This window comes from Temnothorax americanus, unplaced genomic scaffold (genome assembly GCF_048541705.1).
Source record: "Temnothorax americanus isolate GAGA-0224 unplaced genomic scaffold, ASM4854170v1 Scaffold3, whole genome shotgun sequence".
Taxonomy (NCBI): domain Eukaryota; kingdom Metazoa; phylum Arthropoda; class Insecta; order Hymenoptera; family Formicidae; genus Temnothorax; species Temnothorax americanus.
Window position 1 is genome coordinate 1444752 of NW_027509442.1, and position 18773 is coordinate 1463524.

An 18773-nucleotide genomic window follows, 5' to 3' on the forward strand; every position below is an offset into this window, starting at 1 on the left:
ACATCTGTATGTTTTTGAAGATTTTCAGGCAAATTCTTTTCATGAAAATCACCATGCCGACAGTTTCTGAATATATACCGTGCAATCAATTAAATTTTCGGCGGCAGTGTGGTCTAGTGGTAGAACGCCAGACTCGTAATCTGAGAAACCAGATTCTCGAGTCCACTACAGACCCATGGAAAGTTTTTTCCGAAAGCTGCGCCTTCCGTACAAGATTGGGGCCCTTGTGCGGAGCAAACTGGGCTCCGTCTTTCGGAAAGAGACGTTAAGCCGTTGGTCCAAAGGGTTAAGTGAGGTTTCACCGGGGCTTTGTTCAAAATATGTGTCGCATAAATTAAACAATGTTAAAACTATGGCGTTGAGTACGGACAAATCGTCCGTTCATTGATTGAACAACAATTAAATTTTTGACTTTTTCATAATGCTAATTTTTATATGTTTTATAAGTGTATATTATTTTTGCATTACGTGCTAATAAAAATGACGGTTTTTAAAAATAGTATTTAATATTTAAGTCATTTTATTTTGTGTCTATTATTCTATTGCAAAATAATAGCCAAAACAGATTGCCATTCTTATTGTAATAAAAACGTTACTTTAATTTGAAAACCTACGCAATTGTGTCGCATATCGTATTTTATAAAAAAAAATCTACAGTATATAGTAAAGAAAATTAAGAATCGAAGTAGTAATCGTTGTAAAAGTGTACGCCACGTCTAGATGAATGAACGCAACACATTCAATACGATTACATTGGAGTTGTTTATTTTTCAATTGACATTTATCTCGCGAGTGAATAAAAAAAAAAAACGCTTGTTAGAGACGAGCGTAAGTCCTCTCCGTTCCACTCACGTTGTCCCGTTGAGCCAAAAGCGTGACTCTACATTCGTCGAGATTACGTTCGAACATTTTGTCACTTATCGTCGAACGGTGACACACACTCGACCATTTCACGCTTGAATTGCCGCCATCAAACCGCTCGTAAAGAGCAAAATTCAATTGTTTAAAGCACCACTGCCACCACTTCATATTATGCAGCGAAACGGAGGCACGTGTCACGCAAGACTGCTTGTGCGCAACGTCAATCGTTAATTATCGCTGAAATGTTCGTTTAACTCGAACTAATCGTTTCATCTAACAAAACTATAAGAGCATCGACTTCCGATCTAAGATTCAAGATTTCTAAATTAGCCTGAGTTTCATTCGTCCACTTTTTAATTATCGAATATAAGCAGAAACTCATTATCGCGGTAGCGATAAAAACTTTCAAACAGTTTATTATTAATTTTTAACGATTAAAATAACCCTTTTGATAAGTTTTTATTTTTGTACTCAAAGAACCTCAGTCTAGATGATTAGGTAATTAATCTTGATGTCGAGAGCAGCGCAGATAATTAGGTCACTTTCTCTTGCTCTGCCATCGCGTCGAAGTGTCGCTCGTGGTGACTTGCACGTGACATGCATCATCACTCGATTGACACGTGATAAGCTTATACGGACGGTATGTAGAACAAGCGTTTTGATGGATAAATACTTGGTCTTGAAACGTCAATATTAGATCTAGGTGTCCAAACGAAATCGTATGTGTCGTGCGATAATCTACGGATAATATTGATCGATTATACACTATTATGTAACCTTACATAATATCGATTATACAAAATATTACGTTGATGACCATTAAAAGGTGCATAACATATTTGATCATCGTGCATTACATGAATATTGTAAATTGACAATCGAAAGAGTTCGATTTTGGCTTAAAAGAAATTTAAATGACAAGCCGAAAAACATTTAAATACCCAAAACACGATATGCTTTTAAAACTTTTTTTTTGTTCTAGAAGTAAAACTTGCCGTTTAATATTCGAATGTGTATGATTATATTATTATAGATATATTTTCGAATGTGTAAATTGATGTTCGAAATAAAATATTCAGTTTTCGATACTTGCTAATCTTGTCATTCAAAATTTCTTTAACGTACATGTGCAGCATGTACAATAAATGCGTATGAGAATGTAAGCCATTCATTATATAGGCATAGGCAATTTTACCAGCACTTGTGTTTAACAATGTCTTTATCTAATCGATGGAATGGCATTCAAACGTTAAACTATGTAAATGATAATTTACGCTGGGAACGGCGATAATCGATAGACGCATGCAGAAAGTCCCCAAGTTTGCCTGTACGATGAAGAAAACCAGAGAGAAACGTCAAATAATGAAATATATGATTATATTATACATATATATATTTTTTAGATTATATTATTTTAAGTAGCAAATAAAATACAAGTAAAAAAATCGCTCGCTATATAAATTTCTTTAAAGCCCGCGTTATTTAGTCAATTATCTCTGAAATCTCAACTCGGAATTATTAACAAGTTTATTATTAATACGCACTTATTATTAACGTATATCATTATATCATTGTATAATAATACATAATATAATTATACTAGTTATTATACATATTATAACAATTATTTATTATTAATATATATATTATTTATTATTTATTATATTAATACATATTAATTATAAAGCAGTCCTGAGTGGGAGTACGCAGCGATAATATTAGTTAAACCGCAGAAAATACTTATTGACTCGTTAATTAAACCACCTTGAAATGTCACCTGTGTTCTAGATTCTGCAAGCGATATTCTTTTTGATATGTCTTCTAAACGATCTAATCGGCACGAACGCCGTAAACCCCAAGAAGCCGCCCTTCATGCGGAAGCTGAAGGATCATTTACATGCGAGTCTCGGGTTTCCCGTTGCTATGGTGAGTATATAATTAATTTCCATTTGCCTCAAATTGAGCAAAAGAGAAAATATTGGTAGTTTAGATACTTCCTTAGATATCTTCCTTGTGAGTTTAATTCTCCGGAGTAATGAGAGAAGAAAGAATATTTTCGAAACGGGGCCGAATGAACGACAAAAGAAGAATCGATTTCGCTTCTGCGAACCGTATATACAGTGTGTCACATTTGCAATTCAAATATATATTAACGGACAAGTTAATTTAGCACGTATACATTTTAGTAAAGCGAGTTTTTTCTTTCTTAATTAAATGTTTTCCTAATTCTGTCCCACGAATGCGTTTGCACGAAAGTGACACGTGTCTTGCGCTCAAGCCCAACGAAAAACATTGCTTAAATAAAGAAGGATAAACAGGGGCCGATAAAGTTACAGCAAAATTTCTATTTCAAAAATGAAAGGAGAAATATATCATACAATATAAAAATACAAATGTTTATTTTCTACATAATTATTATTTTTTTTTTAGTGCACTGAGACATCCCAGTTTTTTTACAAGTTTAAACATTTCTCTTCACAGTTTTTTGTCTAAAGTTCATGAAATAGAATAGAATTGTGGTCTAAATGTCTTTTTATCTTCGAAGCTTCTTACCGACAAAAAATTATTATCAGACAGAACTTAAAGTACCCGCAATACTTTCCATTTCTGTAGTACACTAAATAATAGTCCCGACCTAGTCTAATCAACTTTCCATCTCTTCGATACGTCTAACATAAGAACTTTTTACTATAGGAAAAAAATTCGAGTACGACGAGATATTGAATCTCAAAAATAATTTTATGAATCTTGGAAAGAAAATTACCGAGTGGAGGAATGTTTACACTTGTAAAACGCTGGGATAAATGTTTCAACACTTATAGCGGCGATGTAGAAAAATATATATTTATACATAAATTTTATTTTATTTCCTCTTATTTTGAAATATAAGAATTTTCATATAACTTTGACTTATATCTTATTCATCCGATCCTCGTATCCTTCTACATATCCTTCTCTAATTTAAATAAAATCTGTATTTTTTTACTTGAAAAAAATTAAACGATTGCATTAACTTAAAATACATGCTGAAATATTTGAAATTAAGCGATATTTGTTCAAAGAGGAAATATTTAATTCTCAGTTTCTACACAAGTATTGCTCGTTGCGAAGATTCGTAAATAATATAGAATAGTATAGAAACTTGAATCGTGTTGAAAGTTAATGTCGATTTTGTTGCATTGCAGTTCGTCGGCGTGACTTTCTGGGCGTTGATGTTCGTGGACCGTGAGCTGGTGTTGCCGAAAGCGCTGGACCCATACTTTCCGTGGTGGCTGAACCATTTGATGCACACGATGATCATGGTGACGACCGTGTTAGAAATGATCGTCGCGCCACGACAATATCCCAAGCGATCTCGCAGCCTCGGAATACTTACTGGTTTCATGCTCACGTACTTAGTTTGGTGAGTGAAGAAACGGATTTGCGTGTATCCGCTCTTCTTTGTTGTAATAATAAGACGTTACGAGGAGTAAGTGTGTCGACAACTTTACATAATGCAAGAGTTTACAAAGAGGATGCGGAAAGTATATTTCAACGCGGTAATTTTGTATCTGTCGACGATAGGAGTTCTGGGGATTCTAATCCACTCCAGAAGAAATTTGTGGAGAAACTCTTGATAACACGAAGAAGAAAGAAACTATATTATAAGCATCTCACTCTTGGTACATCAAGTGCGTAGAACATTACACGGTGTCTTTCAAAATTTCAGGATACACGTAATCTACTTTAAAAGCGGCGTCTGGGTGTACCCCGTGATGGACGTGTTGACGCCGCCGCTACGGATCGTGTTCTTCGCCGTGCTGCTGACGTTCTGCACGATCCTATACTTCGTCGGGGAGATGCTGAACAACATCATCTGGGGTAACGAATACACAAAGCATAAAAAATCTCACGCCAAATCCAAGTAGCCTCGCCCAAGCGTTCCTAACGGGTGATAAAAACCGCATCTGCCTGCCGCCTGCGGTGTTGGTGAATAAAACAAAAAAAAATGGATCTTTTCTACCACCCTCCGTTACAGCATGCGCGATGTTATCATTTGTCAGAAAGTAAATGTCATTTAGAATGTTAGTGCTGTGTATGTGCATGCGAGGCGCAGTTTAAGGTATATAACAGTGAGGAGGATCGGCGTGATCGTTAACCTGGCGCGGTGGAGATGAGTAACACGGACGAGCCAGGAGTAGCATGCAAAAGGTGCAACGCATTTCTACGCGATCACGGACCAAGGGAGACTAATCCGTGGGTATAGCCATAGCGTTTCTTTCTCTCATTTTCTTTTTCTTCATGCGCCGAGCGAATAAAATGATGCGTCATATCAATCCATCACCCTTCCCTTAACCGCGATAATAGTTATTTTTGTACTTTCGTATAGGGAACGACCTATCATATTATTGTTTTTACCAATAAAGTCATAATTGTAACGTACGATGCACGTAGAATACGTGTGTAATATATGCATATAGATGTACGATGTAGCGTACATGACAATTTGAACTAAAGTCCAGATATATTTGTGTGATCGAGTGTAGGAAAAAAATACGTAGCGGTAACGGAGAGCGTGGAGCCGGATATGAAAACGTAGAAACGGCGGACGGACGAGAGGGAATCTTAAATGTACACGATCGTAATATACCGATCATCCGGGGATAACGTGCCAAGGACATTTTCTTGCTACGAGTGAGAAGTGCCTTGGCGAAACCTATTACGTTTACGGAAAGAAGATTTTGACTCCGACGTTGAAATGATTATCTATGTATGATTATATCGGTACAGTTTAATTCAGCAAGTAATTTAATGATGCGTATGGCCTAAGAATTGATATTGATTGCCGTAACATATATTTTCCTAGAAGTTTTATTAAAATATGTTCCATAGATAGACTCTTGATATCTGTTTCCTGCCAGAATATTAAAGCTTAAATTGGAACGTGTACGTCACGTCAATAAGAATTATACATTATTTATAGAATGTGTCTCGCTAATGGTTCGATATGCTACAATAAAAATATAGGTAAATGACGATAATTTTATCTCTGATTTTTCTCGGACAAGAAAGATATTTTAAATGCAATCAATGAACTTGTAACACGTTGGGAGAGAAAGTAATATACATTTTCGTATTCCGCGTATACATATTGTAATAGTAAAATTTTAGAGACGTTTAAAAATATTGAGAGAATAATTAGGCTAATGTAACAAATATGAAAAAAATGCAATACGTAAAATAGAGTACTCCATAAATATATTAATAATTATTACAAAACATGTATAAAATGTAATGATACAAAGAGACACAGCTTATACAATTAGTACTTTCCAATAGAAACATTTGTACTAGCCGCAAATATTCGACTTATGTATTAGTAATATATATATATCTAGCAATATATATATATAATATATATCGCTTACTTTTATATATATATATGTATTATATATATATATATATATATAAAAGTAATCCGATCTACTTTTTTGACTATAAAATGTGGCTGTTTGCAAAAGTTAATTATTTATTAGTCAAAAAATCAAGAATATTCATTGTTTTGCATTCTATGAATGTGCTTCAAATTACAAATTACATTAAATGAGTAAATATTAAATGGATCTTTTTGTTTGCAAAGTAACCATTAATTTATAGATCAGTAATAGAGAGAATTGCAAAACGAGTTCACGAATTCAGCCACTTTTGTTAAAAAAATAGATGTATGAACATTATACTCGCGCACACACACATACACAGAATATCTTACTGTCACAGAATGTTCGATACATTCTTACAAACATTGGAAGACATACGATATTAGAAATGCAATAGTATCCACTTTTACGGGAAAATATGTACAACGTAACGTATTTAAGATTCTAGTGTCATCACAAATTAAAAATTAATTACCTAAGACTCGATGCGAGTTGTCACACACATACACACGCGACACACAACAGTTATGGATACCGTATTAAAATTGGATTACTATTTTAGCGATAATAATAAAATGTAGAAAAATATATTTATACATATTTTGTGTTGTACCTACAGATCTTCTCAAGCGGCATTATTAACCCAACTTTCGTTATTCCATCGTATGATATTTACAAAAACAATCAATAAAAGTTATTACTTGATTTTATTTTTGTTCCGAATACTATAGCGATAGAAACGATAAGAGAAGAAAGACATAGTCCGATCAACGATACGTAACTATTTTTACTATTTCGATAAATTATACCTATCCAGCACATACTTTCTTACACGCGCATTTCTCAGTATATTTAAAAGAGCAAAAAAAGTTCTCAGTCTTACGTCGTGATATTCTTACTTTTTTTCAATTGCGGCGATATTTGAGTCCCCTTGGAACTACAATGTCTGCTGTTAATTATCTCGTCGATACTCTGCTTTAATTCTTCCATCTCCAGTATATCGAGCGGCAGCGAAGTCTGCGTCGCCATTTCCCTAGCATTAGTCTGTCCGTCGCCCTGCAGCAATCTCGTTAACTCTGGATAACACGAGGTGAGACTAGAATCCATATCGCTCATCACAGCTTTCCTATACGCCTCTTTCTTCTCGTTTTCATTCTTCGCTTTAATATCGTTAGCCTCCTGAAGCAGATGTTTCAAGATAGCTTCGTCCTGCAGAACGTACTTGCCCCTATGACCACCCTCGCGACTTCTTCTACCACTTTCATGATTATAAGTCTTACAGTTCTTACTGCTACACTCTTTATTCTTATTACGCTCGTGTGCGTTGTCTGGATCTAACATTTTTAATTCATCGTCTGATTGACTGCCCTCACTGTCACTGTCCTGTTCATCTTCCTTCTCCATATTGCCTACTTCAATGTCGATGTCCTTATCAGCCATATCTTGATGTATCTTCTCTTCGCTACTTAAATTTTCGTCGCTGCCGCTTTGCCCTCTCAACAAAAAAGGCAATAGCATGCCCGTGTTTTTAGTGTCGATAATTTTCAAGGCTCGCTCATCCAATCCAGCGTTTCCTAATCTTCTGCCCATATTGGGCATTGGAACTTGAGTCATTAGTTGACTGTCTTGAGAAGTAGTGCTGCCTCTCCTAGAGAGCGGATCGATTTTGGCTGATCGGGATTTCCCAAAGTCTCTTCTGCTCTTTCCACGACGACCGCGCGACCGGCTTGCGACCTTTCGTGTCGTCTTCACCTGTGCGATTTGCACGGATATCTGCGAGTCCAGAGAATTTCGTCTGGATTCCATAGAAACGCATCGGAAACTGTAACTGAACTCAGAATCCACCGAATTTCGTCTATTACTAGACACAGATCCTGTAGTGCCGCCGACTAGCGCACCCCTTCGCGTTACTAATTTCGGCAAAGCGGCCGCCCAAGTGGTGCTGAAATCTTGCGACGCCGCGGAATTGAGATCGAAGTTTAGTCCAACCGGATCCGCGTGGGTGTTGTGAAAACTTATGGACAAACGACCGGCCTTATTAAATGTCTTCCGGTTCGCGAATAAATGCGCGATAAGCTTGTGCTTGCTCAGTCTTATAGGAGGCTCCTCAGACTCGCGATTGAAGATCCTGCAAACGAGGAGGAAACACATACTACTCAGAATCGCATTATGGCGACAATGGCAAGTCAACACAGTAAGTATCTAGGGTGTATTGAAATTTACCTTCTCAGAAATCTGCACCATGTATTGATCGTCGAGCTAGTCCAAATCCACGAGGACATGAGTATGCCGGTAGAAAATAACGCGAGCAAATGCAATTGCAGTTTACCCGTGCTAGGCCTCATATCCATTTTACATTCAGATACGTCTGCATACTTTGTCGTAATCATGCATCTTTAAACAAATTCAATTATACATTACACTTACATTAAATTTAAATAATACAGGATTATATAAAAAGTATGTGTCTAATAGATTATAATTCAGATAAATTTATAGAAAATTTCCTATTATGTAAAATACGTATTTTGAGTATACACGGACTGTAATATTACATATATTGAAGTCTCCTTACGTCATATAACTCCTGAAGCTTTGTTGCCACTGCTGCGAGTTCTGAATTTCATAAATGTGACAATAAAACGTTACAACAACAGCTGCAAAAGTAGCTATAGAAAAGAGCCCCATTCTGACAATGGTTTGTTTTATCTTTGAACTTGCTCTTTCAGATATAATTTCTTGACTGCTTATTTTTAAGCGAATAAGCGTGTAAAGCCCTAAAATACGTGTAAAATTATACATCGCAGATGCAAGAATAATTTTTCGATACGTTATACAATAACATAGATCAATACTCACAATTTAGATTAATATAGAAAGCATGGAAAAATATGTAAAAACTTTTTAATATCATATATCGATACAAATATATAAATGATAAGGAACAATAAATCTACCTCTGCATAAAAAGTATCCTCCTATGAGCACACCAAGTAATACGGGACCGAGTACAAAAATTTTCGGCGCATGATCGGCGTAACCCACGAAGCAAATTCCCGTCATGCTGTTGCCGTCAATTCGGCCTAACGCCATGATTGCGACCGTCAAAACGAGTGGTATGCACCAAGCGATTAGATGGAAATAAGCACTCTTTTTGTCTATCCGGTCTTGTATCGTGCCAAGTGCTCGAAAGCTCATGTGCCAAGCGTACGTCAATATAACGAACCATACCACAGCTGCCATCAGTGAGTAATATACTAAGACGAAAACAACGACGCAAGATAGATTTTCACCGCTGTAAGAATATTTTATGAAATTAGATCAACATAAAGATCATTACTATGTATTCGTGAAACATACCTTGGTTCTCTCGTTCTCAACGTTCCGTCTTTGCGGCATATAATTACATCTCTACTGCCAGGAGTGAATTGAACCAGCCAGCCAATGCAAGATACCATAAAGCAACTATTTATGTAAAATATCACCAAAGCTGGATATTTGTTTGCGCTTCTCCAATCTATCAAAAATGTTACCTGGAAAATGTACATAATTTTTTTTATATAATTGATATTTCATGATATATATCATTTGTAAATAACTTTTCCACGCCAACTTACAATGGTGACTAAATTGAAAAAGCAGCAGATTCCTGCGGCCCATCTTATGAACAGATGTATTTGATCGTGTTCATCAGACGTGTATAACGGGTCATAACATGGCGTTCCACAGCCCTCCACTCCATCAAAAATCGAAAGAGCATTGTCAGTAGGTACAAGAGGTTTCAAACATTTGCCCGAGACATTGAATTTCAATTCCCTAATGTCATTCTGGCACAAACGCGGAAACAATTTCGTATTGTCACACTTTGCAAAATTCGGCCATATCGTATTATTCATCAGCATTCTGCAGGGTCCCGATACCATCTTGCACATCTCTTGAGACGGCAATTCGACTGTATCATTAATGCATTTCGGCATGAATATTGAGCATAAAAATGGCTGAACGACTGCCCAGCATTTTGGCACATGTTTCAAAGCTTGCAACAAGTACAGTCTTTCCTGAAAGAGGATGCATATAGAACAATATAACGTATTCTCTAATTCTAACGTATTATTCTAATGTATTATAGAAGAAAAGCAACATAACATCTAATATAACATTATAAACAACTTGCTATTAAGAATGTTAAAAGCTAAAATAAAAATCTATTTAAGTATAGCTGGCATAACAAATTATATTATCTTTATATCTTAATGCTCCACACCATAGAAAGGTCAGCCTATGCATAGTAAGAAATGAGATACCTGAGACAACGCAAATCTTGAGACTTAAACTTCCTGGTTTATATAGATGCAAAGTAGGTTTATTCCTTAGAAAGCTTCTCAACGCTAAGTTTCTAACTTGCATGCGTAAATTTTCGCAAAAGTCACGTTTTATCAGAAAGGAAAAAAAAAGAACACATTACTGACGCAAAGAATACATAAATAATAATCTTATCTACCTCAACAATGTCCTGAGTTACACGCTCGGGTATGAGGTCCAACGTGGTAAAAGTGTAAGGTAATTTCGTACCCATACAAGTATTTCTAGACAGCGGAAGACATTTGGCGGGTCTGCGGCAGATCGAGATGTCCGGCGACAATTCGCCTATGGGATATCTCTCCAACAGATAATTGGGATCCTTGATTCTGTTATGCCGGCTCAAATCCACATCCTTCCACGTGCCGTTTTCACCATTGTCGTTAGCTGTGAATCCATGCTCCAGTTCCAAAGGCGAGCCGTTGCGAGGCAACAGGCAACAGAGGATCAGCAAAAGTATCATCTGCGAGTGGAGAACAAAAGTTTTTCACAATCGGGAGGGAATCAATTTCAGGAAACGTATATTTCAACGTAAGCAAAAGCAGAGAAGCGAGTCCTTCTCCCCACATCTCCGAGAGAAGACAAAAGAAACTCCATTTCTCTTTTACAAGTATGCGACGTCTCTTCCACGAGGTTCCATCAATCAATTAATTGATTTTTTAAAACGAAATGTCACGTGGAGACAAGAGCGCGAAATAAACAATGGGCTTAGCGGTCAGAGGACGCGTATACTACCTTCGTGCGGTCGGGCTTCACGGATCGATCCCGGCTAACCGTCTAATTGTAGGCAAGGTCTGCGTCTCGCATCTTCTACGCGACAGCCACCACTCACTCGAAGTCGAAGCGCACGATTCACGAACCAGCCGGACCACACAACGCGTCGCGTTCCCGGTCGGCGAAGACGGCGGACCACCCACGGCGCGCCTTCCATTCCAGCCTCCCCCTCACTTTCTCAAGTTTGAACGCACACCGCACACCACAGTGCCACAGTCGGCCACGTGCATTGCTCACCGATGGCAGCACCACTACCCGGCGTCATCGCTCGGCTACGCTACGCACACGCGCGGAAATCAAGGCCGAAATACGGTGGAATATACGCCGAGACGGTAACAACGAGTCTTTCCCGCGTCGCTCGATTTATATTTCGGAGTCGTATAAGTATTAAAAATGCAGTGCAAAAATTGTTAGATTTTAAATTTATATACATGTACATTATACAGTAAGTTGTATTTTCTTGAGAGAGAGAATACATATAAAAATATTTTATATATGTAATATAAACATAAAATTGTGTGTGTGTTATATATGTATATAAAGGTAATAATTTAATGAAATTATTTTTATATTAACAATGACTAAAAGTGTGACATTTGTTGTATACATAATCGTTTTATATTTTGGCAAAGTTGTTAATATACAAATTTAATTAAATTTTTTTTTCTTGATTTCTATGAATTACTTAATATTAAAACATCAAAGTTATTGTCGGATTTATATATATAAATATATGATAAAAAATTCTAATGTGCGTAGAGGCGTTTTATTTATATCTCTTTTATTTTCTTACATTTAACAAAATTACGTTACTATAAGAATGGACTATGTACGGTATTTGTAAAATGATTATGAAAACTATTTACATTTTCCTACAAAGACTATCGGCGACTACAGATACACAAAAAAATGAGCGAAACTTTGTTCATTATTTTCTTCTTCGTTTAGTCTGTCGCAAAAATTTTATTTCTATGGAAATTTTATTTATATTGGAAGTCTTAACTATATACAGGGTGTTTACGAAATACTAGGACAAACTTCTAAGGCGTATTCCTCACGTCAAAATAAAGAAAAAAGTTTATACAAAACCATAGTAAAAAAAGTAGAAACTTGCACATTGTTTTCTCGTAGTTTTTAATTGTGCAAGTAGAAACTTGCACATTGCTTCCTCATAGTTCCTAAGTGTGCAAGTTTTTATTTTATTCGAGGTATAATTATCGGTATTTATTTGTTTTGGCTTCCTCATAGAGGAAGCTTTGTTAGCAAAGGTTCTGATTTCACACTTAACTCTTTTGGGGACTGCGTAAATAATTATATACATTCACTAAAAAATACTAAAAATACTTGTCCATTTAAAAACTAAAACAATACTTTATCGATAAAAAAAATCAGCCCGATATTATAAATATTTGAGATAGCGATTTATTTTTAATTCTATTATATTTTCCAGTCTTTTCTACCCCTATTTCATATATAATTGGTTAAAATTTGGTTGATCAGATCAAGTTTTATAAAGCTTCTATGTATGTACGAATTCTTCGAAATTTCAAATGTGTGTAATACGAGATCTGATCAATCAAATTTTAATGAATTATATATGAAATAGGGGTAGAAAAAACTGGAAAATATAATAAAATTAAAAATTAATCGCTATCTCAAATATTGAGAAAACAGCAGCGTAAAACACATTTTTCAAAAAAAGGAAAATCTGCATAAAATCTATACCGGTAGACCGATTTCAATAAAATTTGAGGAGGACATACTTTCTAGGATACTCTATTTGTGTGCAAAAATTCAAACTGGTATCTAAAAAATTGTAGAAGTAGATGCGTGTACAAAAATCCGTACACACACACACACACACACACATACATACATACTTCCGGACATTTTTTACTAATATGATTTTTCGACATTTTAGAACATTCTAAACCTATTTCTATCAAAATCTCGAAAAAAAATTTTTTCACCATTACAAAGCTTCCTCTATGAGGAAGCAATATAATCTGTGAAACAAGCAACTTATTTAGTCTTTTTTTTAAATTGACAATCAATAGATGCTTGTTTCACAGATCAAATTCGTAGAACAAATATGTCGATTCAAAACGATAAAGAGGAGAATATAATGGAATTGCAGAAAATAAATAAGAAGAAGAAGAAAGAAGAACCAAAAAAGACGAGGGAAAAAGAAATAAACAAGGAAATAAATAAAGAAAGGTTTGTACTCTTTTCCTTTATTTTTAGATTGTCACTATTAAAGAAACAATCTTAGAACATTATGTCAATTCTCTAATACTTAGGAGACTTGAAAAAAATCGGAAAGAGCAAGAAAAAGAAAGAGAAATGGAACGAGAACGGAAAAGAGAAACCGAACCAAAGCAGAGAAGAGAAGAAGAAGAGAATGGAAAGAGAGAAATTGAAAAAGAATTAATTTTAGAAGAAGAAGAAGACGATAAGGAAAATAATAATCAAAGAAAAAGAAGAGGAGGAAAAAATCTAAAGGAAAGGAATAGGAGGTATGTAACATTAATTTATAACGTATAACTACAAAAGGTTATAAATTCAATTATAATCCCTGTCCATAACCGTTTCCTTTTTTTCATTTTTCCTTGAATTTCCAATCTTCTTCTTCCCTCTTTTCATTATTTTACTCTTTATATTTTTGGAATAGATATTACTCATCAAGAGCACGCTTATTGAGAGGCAGAGGGAGTTGGAGAGGTACAGAATGGAAAGGAAGAGGAGGATGGAGAGAAGGTGAATGGAGAAGAGGCGGATGGAGAAGAGGAAACTGGAGAGAAGGAGAATGGCGAGGAAGAGGATATAGAGGAAGATGGATAGGAGGATTGAGAAGATTTAATAGGGGGCGTTCAGGACCCGTTACTACAGGCCCTGTTTACATTTTTCAGAATTGAAATTTATTATTTGTTTTTGTTATTATATTATTTAATATTGTATTTCAATTTTAATTTAATGTTATATTTAAAATGTAATCTTTGAAAATAATAAAAGCGTTAAATGTGATTTAAAATAATAAACGTTTATATTTTATATAATTTTTTTTTAAATAATTTTTATAATTTTTTTTTTAAAGTATTTTTTTTTAATTAAATAGAGATTAAAGATTGTGATAAGCAAATAAACTTTAACCCTTAGAGACTATACGTGAGGTCTTAACCGCTTGTTAATGAATAATGTTAGAAAATTTATCTTAATTTTGTTATATTTTATATATAAAATATTGACAACTTTTCTAATTCTATTATTTTCTTCAGTCTTTTCTACCTCTCTATTTTATATATAATTGATTCAGATTTGGTTGATCAGATCCTGTTTTTTAAAACTTCTATATATGTACAAATTCTCCGAAATTTCAAATGTGTGTAACACGAGATCTAATCAATCAAATTTTAATGAATTATATATGAAATAGGGGTAGAAAAAACTCAAAAATATAATAGAGTTAAAAATAGATCGCTATCTCAAATATTGAGAAAGCTGCAGCGTAAAACACATTTTTCAAAAAAATGAAAATCTGCATAAAATCTATACCGTTTTATGGATTTTAAAAAATTTGAGGAGGACATACTTTCTATGATACTCTATTTGTGTGCAAAATTTCAACCCGGTATCTAAAAAATTGTAGAAGTAGATGCGTGTACAAAAAATCCGTACACACACACACACACACACACACATACATACATACTTCCGGACATTTTTTACTAATACGATTTTTCGAGATAAAACCGAAGCTATCAAATATGAACATTTTAACTCGATTTCAATTATTATATAAATTAGAAACTGTATGTATAATTCTCCGAAATTTCAAATGTGTGTAACACGAGATCTAATCAATCAAATTTTAATGAATTATATATGAAATAGGGGTAGAAAAAACTCAAAAATATAATAGAGTTAAAAATAGATCGCTATCTCAAATATTGAGAAAGATGCAGCGTAAAACACATTTTTCAAAAAAATGAAAATCTGCATAAAATCTATACCGTTTTATGGATTTTAATAAAATTTGAGGAGGACATACTTTCTATGATACTCTATTTGTGTGCCAAATTTCAACCCGGTATCTAAAAAATTGTAGAAGTAGATGCGTGTACAAAAAATCCGTACACACACACACACACACACACATACATACATACTTCCGGACATTTTTTACTAATACGATTTTTCGACATTTTAGAACATTCTAAACCTATTTCCATCAAAATCTCGAAAAAAAATTTTTTCACCATCACAAAGCTTCCTCTATGAGGAAGCAAAATGAGTGGTATTTCGTAAATACCCTGCATAACTATAGATATATATCATTCAAATTGTGCTATTAATTGTCCTTCACAAGTACATAAAGAAATGTTAACCAAAATTTATTGCACAGGACAATTCTATATATACGGCTATACTTCTAATCTTTACAATTAAAAAATTTCTTTCTCTCTCTCTTTCTCTCTTGCTGGAATTATTTGTCATGTGTTCAAAGATCAATGAATTTCAATCGAGAAGTATTAAGTGTAATATTAGCGTACTAATATTTTGTTAAATGTTTGAGGTTATGAATAATTTCTAATTGTTTTTTAATTTTCTGACTTAATCTTGTATAAAAGCAATTGCAAAATACAATTATACAAAAATACATGCTGTATAACAATTTTTCCCACTCTATTAATCGTACGTGATAATTTAAGGATAAATCTGCAGAAAACGAGAGGAAAAGTCCAACTATCTCACGTATAACTTCACGTATTTCAAGTTGCTAGAATATACATAAAAATAAAACAGGTTTTAGCAATAACTGAAATGATTTTTTATAAAAAATGTATCACGACAAAAAAGTAATTCTTTGCGGTATAGATAACATTTTCAAATTAAATGTAGTATAATATTATTTGGATGGACACACAAAAAACATAACAGAGATAGACACATTTTTTAATTTTTTATAAAAAATGTGTCTACTAAATTTGCAGACAAAGTGTATAATATTACAATGACGTATCTTATTCATCATAATTAACCAGTTATACTGAGAGCATTTATATTTGCCAGTAAATTTTTAACGTCATCCTGAACCTGATCCGAGGTATTAGATAAGGAAAGACGCGAGCAAAAATTGCTCAATGTTTCTATATCCTGTTCTCGCATATTCTCCTGCTTTTGCAGATACGCCATTAACATATTAATTATATTATGCATCTCCTCCTTGACCTTAAGCATATCCTCATTGTTACTGTTTCGTTGTAACATCCTTAATCTCGTTTTCGCTAATTGCAGTGGATTGTAGCCATACGAGTCTAATGCGAGAACGTCGGTACCAGCTGTTAAGAGTAGCATCACTACCGACAATTTGTTGTTAACCGTAGCTAGATGCAGCGGCGTGTTTCCAATACAGTCACGCTGATTTGGGTCTGCACCCTTTTTCAATAATAAACGCACCATTTCTGTATAACCCCTGTGACAAAGAATATAAAGTTTGAACGGTAACTTGATTTCGAGCTATTACTGTGAATGCCTTAAGGAAGATATATATATATATATATATATATATATATATATATATGTACATAAAGTCATTATAATATACATGTATCAAGATATAAATTACCTGCAAGCTGAAATATGAAGAGGAGTTCGCCCATGTTCGTCCTGGTGATTAGGTGATACGTCAAAGTCCAAAAGCCTCTTCATCAGAGTAATATTATTTGTGAAAGCAGCCGTCCACATCCTTTGGTGAATACGTTCATTTCGACATTCAAACAAGGGAGAGGGATGGGTCATGCCTTTGCGCCGGTGGATAGGTTCGTTTAACTTACGGTAGTGGAGAGCCACTATGACATTAAAATTATTATTATATAAATAAAAATTAAGAGATTATTTATATAACATTTGGCTAAAATAAACAAAAAACTGTTTGAAAAGATCTAAAAAAATAATGCGGCAAAAAGAAATGGTTGTTTCTTTTAAAAATCTAAATAAAATAAAGATACAAAATGGCCAAATGGTGAATAAATCAAAATTTGTAAAGGTACTCACTACGAGAGTGGCGTCTCAACAACTCCTTATTCCAAGCCTTATTCTTCTCCTCTATCTTCTCCTGTAGCGTTTGTTTCTGAGACAACAATAATATCCTTTTAATTCAACATTTTTATTTATCATATTATTTTTAACGGCTACGTTTAACAGAAAACTGTACTGTGAAAATCTGTATTAGGTCTGTTTTTTATAGTTGCTTCTTTATAGCGTACACTCATTGTACTTGAAATGAATATACGTTTGGAGTTTGATAGAGAAAGAAAGTTTTAATGCAACGCAATAAAGAACAGATCTATTAATAATGATTTGAAGCGTTTCATTAAACACAATCCTCTTTTGTTATCTCTTATTTTCACTTTGCATTTCTACTCGACCGAATCTTTTGGATCAAATTCTCGCGTAGTCCTGCGACTCGCAGCTGTTTACCAGTGCGCGGCAATGATCGTGGATACCTTTCTGGCAATGTTCGCTTCGACTACCGGCCCCTTCTTCAGCGTCTTCAGCAATATCATAGAAAGGACTTCGGACGAGCTGCGCTGACGTATGAAATCGGACCAGTCCTCGCAAGTGTTCAATATTGGAAATTCGCTGGAATCGTCGGGTGACATGGTGCTGCTGAGCATGACCTGGCCGAAGCCTTGCCGGAGCTGCTGGCTCTCTTGCTGAGCGGTCGAGCTGTCATTCGAATCGTTCCCGGTCTCCACTCCCGAATCTATCGACGTCATGTTTACATTAGAGCACGCAACACTGGCACGGGCGGCGATCTGCTCGGGCAGCATCACCTCTGGCCCCCATGTGTTTAAAAAAATGTCGCTCATCGGTACGATCACGTATCCCACGAAGATTTTTATCAGAAATCGACTTGCGTACCACGGACGAGCGTGACGAACAAATCGGACTTGTCGATCTATACTCCTGACCGTCCTCCGACTCCGACAGCTTTTTCGACTACCCTCTCTCTCTTGCGTCACCTCTCGCTATCTCTTTCAAGAGTAGATATTGGTAGATATCCAAAGTATACGCTGGTATACGCCGCGCGTCGCTGCCTCGGGCTTCCAGGCTTTCTTTTACCTTCGCTATTTCGGCTTTCGCGTCGTTTCTTCGGCCTTCGCGTCATCAGTACCAATCAGTACGATCGCGCGTGCGTGAAACGAGAACGCCGCAAGGCTGCGTTGCGTTCGGAAACGTCACCCGAGTGCACACGGCTGACACGGCACACGAGTATACTCCCTTCTCTTTCTACCTCAGCGAGTCTGTGTTGATTGGTTGGTTCTAAAAGTAAGAGCCAATCACGTTCGACTGCTACTG

General features: G+C 35.2%; 4 protein-coding genes across 15 annotated transcripts in view; 2 read left to right on the forward strand and 2 right to left on the reverse strand.

Moving 5' to 3' along the window:
- LOC143900636 (androgen-induced gene 1 protein) overlaps nt 1–6868 on the forward strand; it is a 28388-nt gene extending 21520 nt beyond the window's left edge. For 5 of the 6 annotated variants that reach the window (XM_077412236.1, XM_077412234.1, XM_077412232.1 and 2 more), the window contains exons 3-6: nt 2650–2787; nt 4047–4264; nt 4571–4722; nt 5388–6868. In XM_077412236.1, coding sequence (XP_077268362.1) covers nt 2650–2787; nt 4047–4264; nt 4571–4722; nt 5388–5440 — 561 coding nt within the window. In that variant the 3' untranslated portion in view covers nt 5441–6868. Of the gene's footprint in view, nt 1–2649; nt 2788–4046; nt 4265–4570 lie in introns of all 6 variants that reach the window. The other variant, XM_077412233.1, reaches the window with a different exon arrangement.
- On the reverse strand, nt 6083–11513 carry Smo (smoothened, frizzled class receptor). Of its 5 annotated transcripts, none has more exons than XM_077412181.1 (8): nt 11373–11513; nt 10780–11100; nt 9896–10336; nt 9639–9811; nt 9236–9573; nt 8854–9055; nt 8502–8672; nt 6083–8406 (listed from the first exon to the last, which is right to left on the reverse strand). In XM_077412181.1, exons 2-8 carry the CDS (start codon nt 11098–11100, stop codon nt 7158–7160), a joined length of 2895 nt encoding a protein of 964 aa, XP_077268307.1. In that variant the 5' UTR covers nt 11373–11513; the 3' UTR covers nt 6083–7157. The 5 variants fall into 5 exon arrangements, with proteins under 5 accessions (XP_077268307.1, XP_077268306.1, XP_077268310.1 ...); XM_077412180.1 differs by having other exon boundaries at nt 6083–8430; XM_077412184.1 differs by lacking the exon at nt 11373–11513 and adding an exon at nt 10583–10674 and having other exon boundaries at nt 6083–8430; nt 10851–10989.
- A 222-nt stretch (nt 11514–11735) lies between these two features.
- Nucleotides 11736–14326, forward strand: LOC143900638 (uncharacterized). 3 transcript variants are annotated; one of them, XR_013257843.1, is made up of 4 exons: nt 11736–11856; nt 13549–13628; nt 13712–13927; nt 14083–14168. XR_013257843.1 is itself a non-coding variant. In XM_077412240.1 (3 exons), exons 1-3 carry the CDS (start codon nt 13504–13506, stop codon nt 14324–14326), a joined length of 585 nt encoding a protein of 194 aa, XP_077268366.1. In that variant the 5' UTR covers nt 13496–13503. The 3 variants fall into 3 exon arrangements, 1 of the variants encoding a protein (XP_077268366.1); XR_013257842.1 differs by having other exon boundaries at nt 13549–13927; XM_077412240.1 differs by lacking the exon at nt 11736–11856 and having other exon boundaries at nt 13496–13628; nt 14083–14326.
- On the reverse strand, nt 12533–18604 carry LOC143900633 (uncharacterized). The gene is made up of 4 exons (XM_077412228.1): nt 17918–18604; nt 17466–17541; nt 17038–17260; nt 12533–16884 (listed from the first exon to the last, which is right to left on the reverse strand). The coding sequence occupies exons 1-4, from the start codon at nt 18281–18283 to the stop codon at nt 16446–16448; spliced, it is 1104 nt and encodes a 367-aa protein (XP_077268354.1). The 5' UTR covers nt 18284–18604; the 3' UTR covers nt 12533–16445.
- Between the last annotated feature and the right edge of the window lie 169 nt (nt 18605–18773).